Source organism: Belonocnema kinseyi, chromosome 10, assembly GCF_010883055.1.
Source record: "Belonocnema kinseyi isolate 2016_QV_RU_SX_M_011 chromosome 10, B_treatae_v1, whole genome shotgun sequence".
In the NCBI taxonomy this organism is placed as follows: domain Eukaryota; kingdom Metazoa; phylum Arthropoda; class Insecta; order Hymenoptera; family Cynipidae; genus Belonocnema; species Belonocnema kinseyi.
This window is the reverse complement of record NC_046666.1, coordinates 728,196-740,895: the sequence shown is the minus strand read 5'-3', so window position 1 is coordinate 740,895 and position 12,700 is coordinate 728,196. Positions and strand designations below refer to the sequence as shown.

Genomic DNA, 12,700 nt, shown 5'->3' with positions numbered 1-12,700 from the left:
TGAATAAAAATGATAAGTTCTTAACGAAAAATTTAATAGTATCCTTTTCAACCAAGAAGAATGAACTTTCATCAAAAAATATTTGGATTTTCTTATTGTGTTTTATTAATTTAGTTCGCGTTTGAATGGAAAAAAATATCAAAAAAGAAAAAGTCTGAATCCTGAGATAAATAAAAATGAATTTTGATAATTTATGGATTAAAAAATAACATTTTAAGTATTGGGAATGGTGGGCGACCATTGCGTCACCTGGTGCCAAGCACTGAAACTAGAAAGAGTAGGTACAATTTTAAAGATGTATTTTATTTTTGGCATAAAAATTTGTCTTCTTTGATGAAATTTTTTTTTTCATAGAAACTTATTTCTTTTTAAAAATTCATATTTTGATCGTGAAAACTCCAATGAAATCTTTTTTTAACCGAAAGTTCAACTTTTTTTTTAAATTTATCTTTTTGATTAAAACTTGATCTGTTTTAGAAGAAACTTAATTTTTTTGAATTAAAATCCAAATTTTTGGCTAAAAATCATTCTTCTTTGTTTGAGTATTCAACCAATTTCTTTGAAAGATTTGGTCGAATCAAATTGTTAACAAATCACTTTTTTGCTAGAGATTAAATTTTTTAGTTGAAAATTTATCTGCTCGGTTGAAAGTTTAATAATTTTGTTGAAAATTAATCTTTTTTTTAATTTAAAATTCAACTACTTGGGTAAAAAATGGAAGAAATTGTAAAATTTTTTTTTTCATTGAAATTTATATTTTTCTTCATTTTCTTTTGTTGAAAATGTAACTGTTTAGTGGAACATACTGCTTATTTAGTTAAAATGTAACATAAGTTTTTTAAGATTGGTCTTTTTTAATTAAAACTTCGATTTTTTTGGTAAAAAAGAAAATAGTTTTCAGTTTGAAATTTCATTTTTGTTGGGTAAAAATGCATCAGTTTCGCGGAAAATGAATTTTTTGTTGAAAAATCATACTGTTTGTTCGAAATACTTTTTTTGTTGTATAAATTTAATTCTTTTTTGATTGAAAGATATAAACTATGACACTTTTTCTTTAAGAATTTGTCTTTTTAAGTTGAATATTCAACTAGTATTTATTAAATTTAATTATTTTGTTAAAAAGCGATCTTTTAAAATAGAAAAGACATTAAAAAAAATTAATAAATTTGAAAATTTGTACATGAAGTACTGTTTTATTCCATTATAAAATATTCTATGTTAAAATTATTACAAGATTAAAATGCTGGTATTTGAATATCAATGATTTTAAATGAAACATGAATCAAGGAAAAATCAGAGAGTTTTGAAAATGTTCTCGATTTCGTATTTTTCCACAAGATCGTACCTATTCTTTCTAGTTCGAATTTGTGTCACCATGTGGCGTATCGCAGTTTAACCATTACCAATACATTGAAGTTTATTTTTAATACTTCCAACATTTGATGACACTATTTAAATTTAAATTTATGACAGTGAGTCCGAGGTCTGGAAGAGTTAAAAGCAGTTTTAAAAAAAAGAGGCAATTTTCCACCGTAAATAACGATTTTTGCCCATTTGTTTATTGTTTTTAGAAATTAAATAATTCAATATCTATTATGAATTTAAATCTCTCATCCTAGGTATCTCAGATTATTATTTTTTGATACTACTCATTGGGCACAAAATTTGGCGACGTCTTTACGACATCGTTACGACATCTTAACGACAACTTTACGACATCCTATGTCCATGTCGTTTCGGTGTCTTTGCGATACCGTAAAGACATCGTCAAATCATACGGCTTATTTACGATATCGTAAAGACACCTTAACTACATGGACATAGGATGTCGTAACGATGTCGTAAAGTTGTCGTAACGATGTCGTAAAGACGTCGCCAAATTTTGTGCCCACTGGGTACTGATTTTTTCTTTAAATTCTCTCTTAAATTTTTTTAGAAAGTTTTTAAAATCATTTCAATGTTTGTGCATTAATTTCTTAATTTATTGTGGAAAATAAAAATTTTAATGTTCAATTTTTGTAGGTAAAAATGAATTCGATACTTGAGGAAAGGGACATTTCAGTGAATGAAAAAATGGAGACAGATCAAGTCAACAATAACGAATCAAATGCAGATTATTCAAACATATATCCAAAGGACTCAAAAACATTTAAAAATATGTCACTAAATGAAATGACAATGAATTTGAGTAAATTCGAGGATAATGAAGCAGATGCTGATCTTTTGAAAATTTATACACACGATTTACAAATGTACAAAGATCCTCCAACAGGTCAAATTTCGTTGGAAAAATTTGAGAAATTGGGTGCTCAAAGACTTGAAGGTAAGAAGAAATTACAGTTATATCTATAATTATTTCCATTGTCCTATCAAGTTTAATTTGCATTAATAATAAAACACTTTTTCAATATTTTTTCGCAGCAAAATTATATGTAGGAAAAACATCTCTACAATAGATACTTAATTATTAATTTAAGGGTCAAATATACGTAAAATAATTCATTTTAGTTTATTAACATGTACGATGTCTTAACTATTGATTAAATTTTATTTATTTTTCACAACAATTTGTCTTTCTGGTTTGAATATTCAACAATTTGATTAATTTTTTTTTTCTGTAAATTTAAACGTTTTGGTGAAAGTTTAATAACTTTGTCAGGAATTTTTATTGTTTTTGTTAAATATTGAACTAATTAAAATAATAATAATTTTCTTGGTTCAAAATTCATCATTTTAGTTGAAAATTCATTTCTTTGATTGGAAATTCAACTATTTCTTAAAAGATTCAACCATTTTTTAGAAAACTTATTTTTTTGGGCTCGAAATGGATTTTTCTTAGCTGAAAATATAAATATTCCATTTTTGGTTTGTAAATTATCTTTTTTAGTAGAAAATTTAACTATTTTCTAAAAAAAACAACTATTTTGTCGAGAATGCAATATTAAAAATTGAACATTTATCATTTTAGTTGAAAATCCATTTGCTTTTGGTAGAAATTCAACTATTTTTTTATAAAATTATTTTTTTTGGGGTTTGAAATGAATTTTTCTTAGCTGAAAATATATTTATTCCTCTTTTCGTTTAAAATGTATCTTTTTCGGTGAAAATTTAACTTTCTGGTTAAAAATGCAACTATTTGCTTAAAAAATTCGTCTATTTTGTTTTGATTGATTATTTAAATTCATTATTTTACTCGAAAATTCATCTCTTATTTTGAAAATTCAAATGTTTTATTGAGCATTCTTAATTTTGGATAGAAGATTCGTCCTTTTGTAGGAGTCATATTTTTTTATAAAAACTTAATGTATCAATTAAAAAGTTTAATATTATATTTTTGGTTCGGAAATTCCCTCTTTTGCGTAAATTTCGAACATTTCGTTGAAAGTCAATTATTTTTTTTATTGAAAAATCTACTATTATATCTTTATTTCAGAATTAAGCTCTATCGGTTAAAAATTCGACTTTTTTTTTTGAAATATCAATTATTTGGTCAAAAAGTCACCTTTTTATAAAAAATTTCCATAGAAAATTCGTCTTTTTGGATTGAAAATTCATGTTTTTATTGTGAAGATTCACAAGAAATGTATCAGAAAAATACAGAAATAAAAAGTATTTTAAATAGAAATATCCTAAAATTAGAAGATCACCGATATTTTTGAAAATTCCCAAAAATAATTAAATTACTGACAGTTTTTAATATTTCAGAATTAAAAGGTTCATCAATCTAAAGAATTAAAAAAACTGTTTTTATGCAATGATTGAAAAAACTCGATATATTTTCGAATTGAACAATTAGTGAATAATAAAATTAAAATTTAAGAAATTTTAATGAGATTTTCGTATTTTCTATTTTTATTATTATCAAATTTTTTTCAGGAAAATTTGTATCTTTTTTAAAATTGCAACAGAAATATTCTGTTGGTTATTAAAAGTTTGTTAGATTCTTGGTTTTATTTTCGGGAATTTTTCACTTTAAATAATAAAATTCCTGAAATTACAAAATTGCAGAAATATGAAAAATCCCGAATTAGAAAATTACTGAATAATAAAATTCATTATAGAAAATTTCCGAATTATAAAATATACGAAATAGAAAGTTCCCAAATTTAAACAATTAACAATTTTTTGTTTATAAGTATCATTTATCAACTAAATGTAGAATAATTAAATATGTTTATAAAAAGAATTACTTTTAATGTTTCAAGTTCCTAAATTATTTTTTGTACAAAATTCATCTTTTTAAATTGAAAATTCATCTCTTTGGTTGAAAACTTAAGTATTTGGGTGAAAATTGAACCCTTTTTTTTGAAAAATTATTTTTTTTTAATTTATATTTTTGGGTTGAAAATTCAACTCTTTTGTAGAAAAAATTACATTTTTGGCTTGAAAGTTCCGCAATTTGGTTGGTTAAATATTGAACTAATTAGTTGAAAATTAATTTTTTAAGGTTCATATGTTTGGTGGAAAAGTCATTTTTTTAAATGAAAATTAACTATCCTATTTTCGAGTAAAAATTGTTTTTTTTTTAGTTGAAAATTCAACTATTTGAAAAAAATTGCTTTTTTGATAGGAAATTAATTTTTTGGTTGAATATCCATCGTTTGGGTTTAAAATTAAACTATTTTTGTAGAAAATACAATTATTTGGTTGACAATGAACTTTTTTGTTTAAAATTCATATATTTGATTTGAAATTTCAAGTATTTGATTGAAAATAAACGTTTTTGTTTAAAATTTATATCTTTAATTTGAAAATTCATATGTTTTGTAGATAATTGATATTTTTTGTCTCTAAAATTCAATAATTTATTTGAATTTTTCTTTTTTATTGGCTGAAAACTCTTCTTTAGTGGAAAACGTAACTTTTCGTTAAAAATTCGTTTAAAAATTCGTACAGTTGCACTTTTAACAACAAATTGGTTTCCTACCAATAAAGATCAACAAAATACATTTTTGAATGAATTACAAATACAAATTTTCAACAAAATATATACATTTTTAAACAAATATTTAAATTTTTTACTAGAAAGACAAATTTTCTACAAAAAACATTAATCTTAAACAAAATAGTTAAATTTTTTACAAAAAAAATACGAACTATTTTTTAGTGGAAAACGTAACTTTTTGTTAAAAATTCGTCTTTTTGGTTTGAATATTTATCTTTGTTGATTGAAGATTCAACTATTTTGGTAGAAAAATCCAAATATTTGGTTAAAAATTAACTCTTTGGTAGAAAATTGATCTTTTTCGCTCTAAAATTCAATATTTTTATTGATTTTTTATGTCACTGGTTGCGAATTCTGTTTTTGCTTTATGTTGAGGATTCAACAATTTCGGCAGAAAGATGCAATTATTTGGTTAGAAATTTTGTTATAAATTTTCATCTTTTTGACTTTAAAATTTAATAATTTTTTCCTTATTGGTTGAAAAATCTTTTTTGTTTAGAAAACTGAATTCTTTCTTTGAAAATTCCTCTTTTTGATTTGCATATTTTTCTTTTTATATTTAAGATTTAGTTATTTTGGTAGAAAACCCGAAATATTTGGTTAAAAATTCAACTGTTTTGTAGAAAATTGATTTTTATGGCTTCAAAATTCAATAATTTAATTGTTTTTTTCCCTTCTGGCTGAAAAATATTTTTTGGAGGAGAGTTCGACTATTTTGTTGAAAATAAAATCTTAGGAATATGACAATACCAAAACAAATGTTATTAAAAATAATTTCTTCATCTATTATTCCCATATTTTCGTGAAAAATAATCCTATTTTCCCTGTTTCGAGAAAATTTGGCCTGGGAATAAAAATGCATTATATATTTTTAATTTTTCAATACTTTTTTTCAGAAAAGTTACATGTATAATTAAATTTCAAACTTGAATAATTCTGTCTAATATTTCGAAATTGTATTTCATAAAAACAGATTTCGTTTTTACTTTTGATAGAATAATGGATTGCAAATTTCAAATTGAGATTCCATATATAGGGTACACATCCCTGCAGTGGATTATTCATTATTCATTAATGAAAAATACAACTATATATGAAAAAAGTAGTTTAACTTAATCATTAGTTAAGAAACGATACGTGTTAATAAATTAAAATTAATCATTTTGCATATATTTCTGGTTTGAATTAGTGATTATCCACTGTAGGCTGCATTATCTACTGTGGAAAGGTTTCCCCAAAAACTGGTCTTATTTCATGTCACACTTCCGTAAAATTGCATAAAGAGCATACTGGGTGTTGTATACCCAAGGGTATTCAAACATGTGCGGTGCCGACGGCATTGGATAGTTTTTTACAAGAAATTTAATTAATTATGTTTAATCTATCTAGTTTAAGGAGAAAAAGGTTTCATAACAGTTTTTTAAATTTAAAATAGTTAAAAAAATCATTTTTGGGAAAAAAATTAAAAAATTACTTCAAAAATAAAATTAGTCTTATAGTGTTCGTTTCAAGGAAGGTATTTATTCTAAAAAATAAAAGCTTCAATTCAATGAAAAATGAAACACCGTACTTTGCATGATGAAACAATTTTATTGATCTTAAACTGCGTATACAAATTATAAAAATCAAAATTATGTGAAAATGACATAGAAAAATAAATTTTCATGTAATTTGTTAATCTGTTGCCATATGTTCCATTTTCTTGAATTTGGTACGTTTGGTTGAAGCTCAAATAAGTCGATGGGTATATTACACCCAGTATGCCCTTCTAGGGTTAATATTAGACCGATTGAGAAAATTCATCCCACTTCTTATAAATAATGAAATTCTATTCCTAGTTCTCCGAATTATTGATCGCCTCTCAAAACAAGTTGAAATTAAATACGAAGATATGAAAGAGTGTCTTTTGAGTGGATTAAAACAGAAAGGATTAGAGTATTACGTTCGACTGATAAAAAGCCCAGGTTCTGATACAAATAGTGCTGCGGATATTGAAATGAGAAGAAGAGACCACATTTCTCATTTTATTTTGAGGCTTGCATTATGCAGGAACCAAAAAACGCTAGATTGGTTCATTAATCTCGAACAGAGATTATTTTGGATACGATTTGCTTCTTTAAACGATCCTGGGATTGAAAATTTTCTAGCCTTGTACAATTTTGATTACCCTACTGTAAGTACCACCCTTAATTTATTTATATTTAGGTATAAAAAAATATTATGACAACTATTTTAGTACTTTTTCGAAAAAAGTACAATAAATCGACTATTTTCTTAAAATTGTCTGCTAATTGAATTTTCAACCAAATTTTCAGCAAAAAAAAAAATGAAGTCGCGACAAATTATGAACATTTTTGATACAACAGTTGAATTTTCTAACAAATTGTAGAATTTTTATGCCAAAAAGACGAATTCTCTGCGAAACAGTTGAATTTTCACTAAAAATGGTAATAATTGATATCTAAACGCAACAACATTTTAATTTTAAATTAAAAGCAATTGAATACAAACAAAAAAATACGAATTTTTAAAAAATTATTTCAATCCTCAACTAAAACGGATTTATTTTCAAGAATACAGTTACATTTTTAACCAGAAAAATTAATTTTCTTACCAAAAAATATTAATTGTTAACAAAATACATATATTTTCTACCAAACAGTTCGATTTTAAACTAAGAGGATTAATTTTTAGTAGAAATACTAATTTTCTACAAAATACATAAATCTTAAAGAAAATAGTTGAATTTTCTACTAAAAAAGATCAATTTTCAACAAAATAGTAAAGTTTTCAAAGGAAGAGATACATTTTTATCTAAAATTATGAATCTTTAAAAAAAAATCATTACTTTTTAACAAACCAAAGAGACGAATTATGCACAAAACAGTTGTATTTTCAACCTGGAAATACAAATTTTCAACAAAAAATTTAATAGTTGAAATTTAAAACACAAAAGATTTTAATTTTTAAATATAAAAATAGTTGAGTACGTGTATAACCAGACGAATTTTCAACAAAATTGCTTGAATCGTCCACTAAAACAGATTAATTTTTAACCAGACATTGCATTTTTGAATTAAAAAAATTTCTTTTCTACAAAAAATGCGAAAATTAAAACAAATACATATATTTTTTACCAAAAAATTCAATTTGCAACTAAGAAGATTAATCCTGTCCCAAAAATATGACTTTTTAACAAAATACGTTAATTTTTAATCAAATAGTTGAATTTTTAAGCCAAGGAGGCGAATTTTGCACAAAACATATACATTTTCAACTTGGAAATACGAATTTTAAACAAAAAGTTTAATAGTTGAAATTTAAAACACAAAAGATTTTAATTTTTAAATAAAAAAATAGTTGAATACGTATATAACCAAAACAGATTTTTAAACAAAAAGTATTATTTCCTACAAAAAATACGAAATTTAAAACAAATATATATTTTTTTTACCATATAATTCAATTTTCAACTAAGAATTATTTTCTGCCAAAAAAAGATGAATTTTTAACGAAATACATGGATTTTTAACCAAACAGTTGAATTTTCTTTTAAAAAAATACGAATTTTCAACAAATTACATTCTTAAAAAATATTTTGAAAAATGAAGGTGATGTCAGCCTAAATTTTTATTGATTAATTTGTATTCTAATTTTTTTTCATAAAAATGTTTAAACTAAATACTTGAATTTTCAGCTAAAAATATTTTTTTTTTATCAAAAATGATGTAGTATAATCTTTATTCAGGAGAATTAATTTTCAACTTGGAAATACGAATTTTCAATAAAAAATGTTTAGTTTATATTTACAACACAAGAATTTAGTTTTAAAAAAATGAATATAACCAAAAAAGACAAATTTTTAACAAAATTGCTTGAATTTTCAACGAAAACAGATTAATTTTTAACCATACTTTGCAATTTTAAATAAAAAATTTTATTTTTCACAAAAAATGCGAAATTTAAAACAAATATATATTTTTTTTACCATATAATTCAATTTTCAACTAAGAATTATTTTCTGCCAAAAAAAGATGAATTTTTAACGAAATACATGGATTTTTAACCAAACAGTTGAATTTTCTTTTAAAAAAATACGAATTTTCAACAAATTACATTCTTAAAAAATATTTTGAAAAATGAAGGTGATGTCAGCCTAAATTTTTATTGATTAATTTGTATTCTAATTTTTTTTCATAAAAATGTTTAAACTAAATACTTGAATTTTCAGCTAAAAATATTTTTTTTTATCAAAAATGATGTAGTATAATCTTTATTCAGGAGAATTAATTTTCAACTTGGAAATACGAATTTTCAAGAAAAAATGTTTAGTTTATATTTACAACACAAGAATTTAGTTTTAAAAAAATGAATATAACCAAAAAAGACGAATTTTTAACAAAATTGCTTGAATTTTCAACGAAAACAGATTAATTTTTAACCATACTTTGCAATTTTAAATAAAAAATTTTATTTTCCACAAAAAATGCGAAATTTAAAACAAATATATATTTTTTTTTTACCAAAAAATTCAATTTGCCACTAAGAAGATAAATTTTTTGCCAAAAAGATGAATTTTTAACAAAATACATAAATTTTTAAGCATATAGTTGAATTTTCTGCCAAAAAACTAAGAATTTTCAACAAATTACATAAATTTGCAACGAAATATTTTGAAAATTGAATGTGATGTCAATCTAAATTTTATTTGATTAATTTTTATTCTAATTTTTTTTCGTTTCTAAAATGTTGAACTAAATACTTGAATTTCTGAACTAAAGATATAATTTTTTTTATTAAGAATGATTTAGCATAATCTTTATTCAGGAGAATTAATTTTTAACAAAATGGTTTGAATCGTCAACGAAAATCGATTAATTTTTAACCATACATTGCGTTTTAAATAAAAAAATTATTTTCCACAAAAAATGCAAAATTGAAAACAAATAGATATATTTTTTACCAAACAATTTAATTTGCAACTAAGAAGATTAATCTTGTGCCAAAAAATATGAATTTTTAACAGAATTCGTTAATTTTTAACCAAATAGTTGAATTTTCTGCAAAATATACGAATTTTTAACAAATTACATAAATTCTCAACGAAATATTTTGAAGAATGAATGGGATGTCAATCTAAATTTTATTTGATTAATCTGTATTCTAATTTTTTCTCGTGTCTACGAATTTTCAACTGCATACCTTAATTTTTAAGCTAAAAAGATAAATTTTGTGTAAAAAATTGTGTATTATAATTTTTATTCGGGAGAATTAATTTTTAACAAAATAGTTCATTTTTTAACTAAATAGTTGAGTTTTGAATCAATTAATTTTCTACCAAAGCCATTATATTTTCAACGAAAATTATGATTTTTAAACAAACAAGTTAATTTTCAAACAAATAGATTTATTTTTTACCAAATTGTGAAATTTACAAGTCAAAAACTATTTTTCTGTAAAACAGTTGTACTTAAACTCGAAAATATGAATTGTCAACAAAAAAGTTATTTCGAAACCCATAAGTTAAATGTTTAAAAAAATATTTATATTTTCAGTTTAAAAAATAACTTTTAACAACAAAAAACGAACTTTCAACTAAAATTATAAGGCTTATACTAAATAAAAAAGAAGTTTTCAGAAAGTAGTTCAACATTCAACCGATAAGTTGATATTTCAACAAAAAAGATTTTATTTAAAAATAAAAATCAGTTGTATTTAACCAACAAAGATAAATTTTTAACAAAATTTTGTATTCCTCATCTAAAACAGACTAATTTTTAATTTAAAAAAATGAATTTTTAACCAAAAAATTTATTTTCTTCCAACAAGATAAGTTTTCAACAAAATACATCAATTTTCAACCAAATACTTAAATTTTCTACCAAATTGCTAAATTATCTAGCTGAAAATATGAATTTCCTACAAAAAATGTTAATTTTGAAACGGAAAATATGAATTTGCAATAAAAAAAAAGTTAATTTTCAACCGAAACATATCAATTTTTAAACAGACGGTTGCATTTTTAATCATCAAAAAAATTAAATTCCTACAGAAAGAGATATGTGATGAAACCAAAAAGATAAATATTCAACAAAATAGTAGAATTTTTAATTAAAAAAATTTTTAGTCAAGAAAGAAACAAAATTTCAATCAAACTGTTGTATTTTTTCGCCAAAAAAACGACTTTTTAATAAAACAATAGACTTTTCAACCAAAAATAATGAAGCTTAAGTGGCCAGTAAGAAAAAAAGGGGAAAGAAATCAAAACTATTTTCACTATTTTTTTTTAATCTCTAAAGTGAGCCCGAAGCCTGTTATTATTTTATACTTTTTTTTATTTAATCAATTTCCTATATAAGTTAAAAAATGACAAAACACGTATCCTGTTTTGACTGTTAATTAAATTATTTTTTTCAATTTAAATTTCAATTTAATTCAATTAAATTTCAATTAAAATTATTATCTTCAGAAAATAAGGAAAAAAAATTCAACACAATTTTTTAATTTTCAAGCTATAAGGCGAATTTTGTGGAAAAATTGATTTTTTAATCGAAATATGAATTTTCAACAAAAAAGGTGAACTTTTAACCATATAGATCAATTTTATAACAAGAAATAGCATTTTTACATTTTTAGCTAAGAAAACTCAATTAAAAAAAAAAATAAATAAAAATAAAACAATTTTCTAAGAAATAGTGGAATTTCCAACGAAATAATAAATGTTGTAATCAAAAGAGATAAAAAACACAATATATAGATAGTAGATAAAAAAGTAAACCAAACTTAAAACTACCAAAAAGAGGATTTTTTAACCGAATACATACATTTTCAACCAAATAGTGAAATAGTTACATTTTCTGTTAAAAAAAATTAATTAAAAAATAACTTACAACAATATAGGTAAGTTTGCAACCAAAGAGATGACGTTTCAACTAAAATAATAAATTAAAAAAAAAATATTCAACATTTTACCAAATAGTGTAATTTACAACCGAAAAGATGTTTTTTTATATAAAAAGAATAATTTTCTAACAAAAAAGACGAGTTATCAACAAAAGGCATAAATTTTCAAACCAATAGTTGAATTGTTAACTAAAAAAGATACATTTTTAACCAAAAATGGAGTATTTAAATTTTCGGTAAAAAATTAATTTTTAATGAATAATGAAACGAATTTTTAAATAAAAGTTTTATTTTTAATCAAAGAAATGAATCTTTAACAAAAAAAAATCAATTTTTAACAAATTGCTTCAATTTTGAATTAACTAGTTGAATTTTTGACAAAAAACGATGACTTTTAACAAACTAGTTGCGTCTTCAACCAAATAAATCAATTTTTAACCAAAGAGTAGAATTTTTAACCAAAGGAAATGAATTCCGAACTAGACTTGACTTTTCAACGAAAAAAATAATAATTTAAAAAAAAAACAGTTTGTCTTTCAACCAAATAGCGGAATTTTCCACCGAAAAGATGATTTCTCAACAAAGAAGAATAATTTTCTAAAAAAAGACAAATTATCAACGAAATTTATGAATTTTCAATCAAATACTTGAATTCTCAACTAAAATAAAATAATTTTTAAACGAAAAATGTAGTAGTTTAAACTTCAGATTAAAAAATTCAAATAATAAAAAAAAGCTTAAGGGCATGTCACACAGCTAAATACCTATATTACCGACCACAGTTTTTCAGTTCACTGAATGTTTTTTTGAACCTGAGAACTTTTTTTGTAAATAAAATATCGAGCTGAAACT

General features: G+C 22.8%; 2 protein-coding genes across 7 annotated transcripts in view; one reads left to right on the top strand and one right to left on the bottom strand.

The window, feature by feature from the left end:
* The window catches only part of LOC117181470 (organic cation transporter protein-like), a 104,022-nt gene that overhangs the window by 74,165 nt on the left and 17,157 nt on the right, over positions 1 to 12,700 (bottom strand). The gene's annotated exons all lie outside the window — the stretch shown is intronic.
* The window catches only part of LOC117181471 (DDB1- and CUL4-associated factor 12), a 251,124-nt gene that overhangs the window by 226,986 nt on the left and 11,438 nt on the right, over positions 1 to 12,700 (top strand). For 5 of the 6 annotated variants that reach the window (XM_033374157.1, XM_033374156.1, XM_033374155.1 and 2 more), the window contains 2 exons: positions 2,023 to 2,323; positions 6,784 to 7,118. In XM_033374157.1, coding sequence (XP_033230048.1) covers positions 2,029 to 2,323; positions 6,784 to 7,118 — 630 coding nt within the window. In that variant the 5' untranslated portion in view covers positions 2,023 to 2,028. Of the gene's footprint in view, positions 1 to 2,022; positions 2,324 to 6,783; positions 7,119 to 12,700 lie in introns of those variants that run through there. The other variant, XM_033374162.1, reaches the window with a different exon arrangement.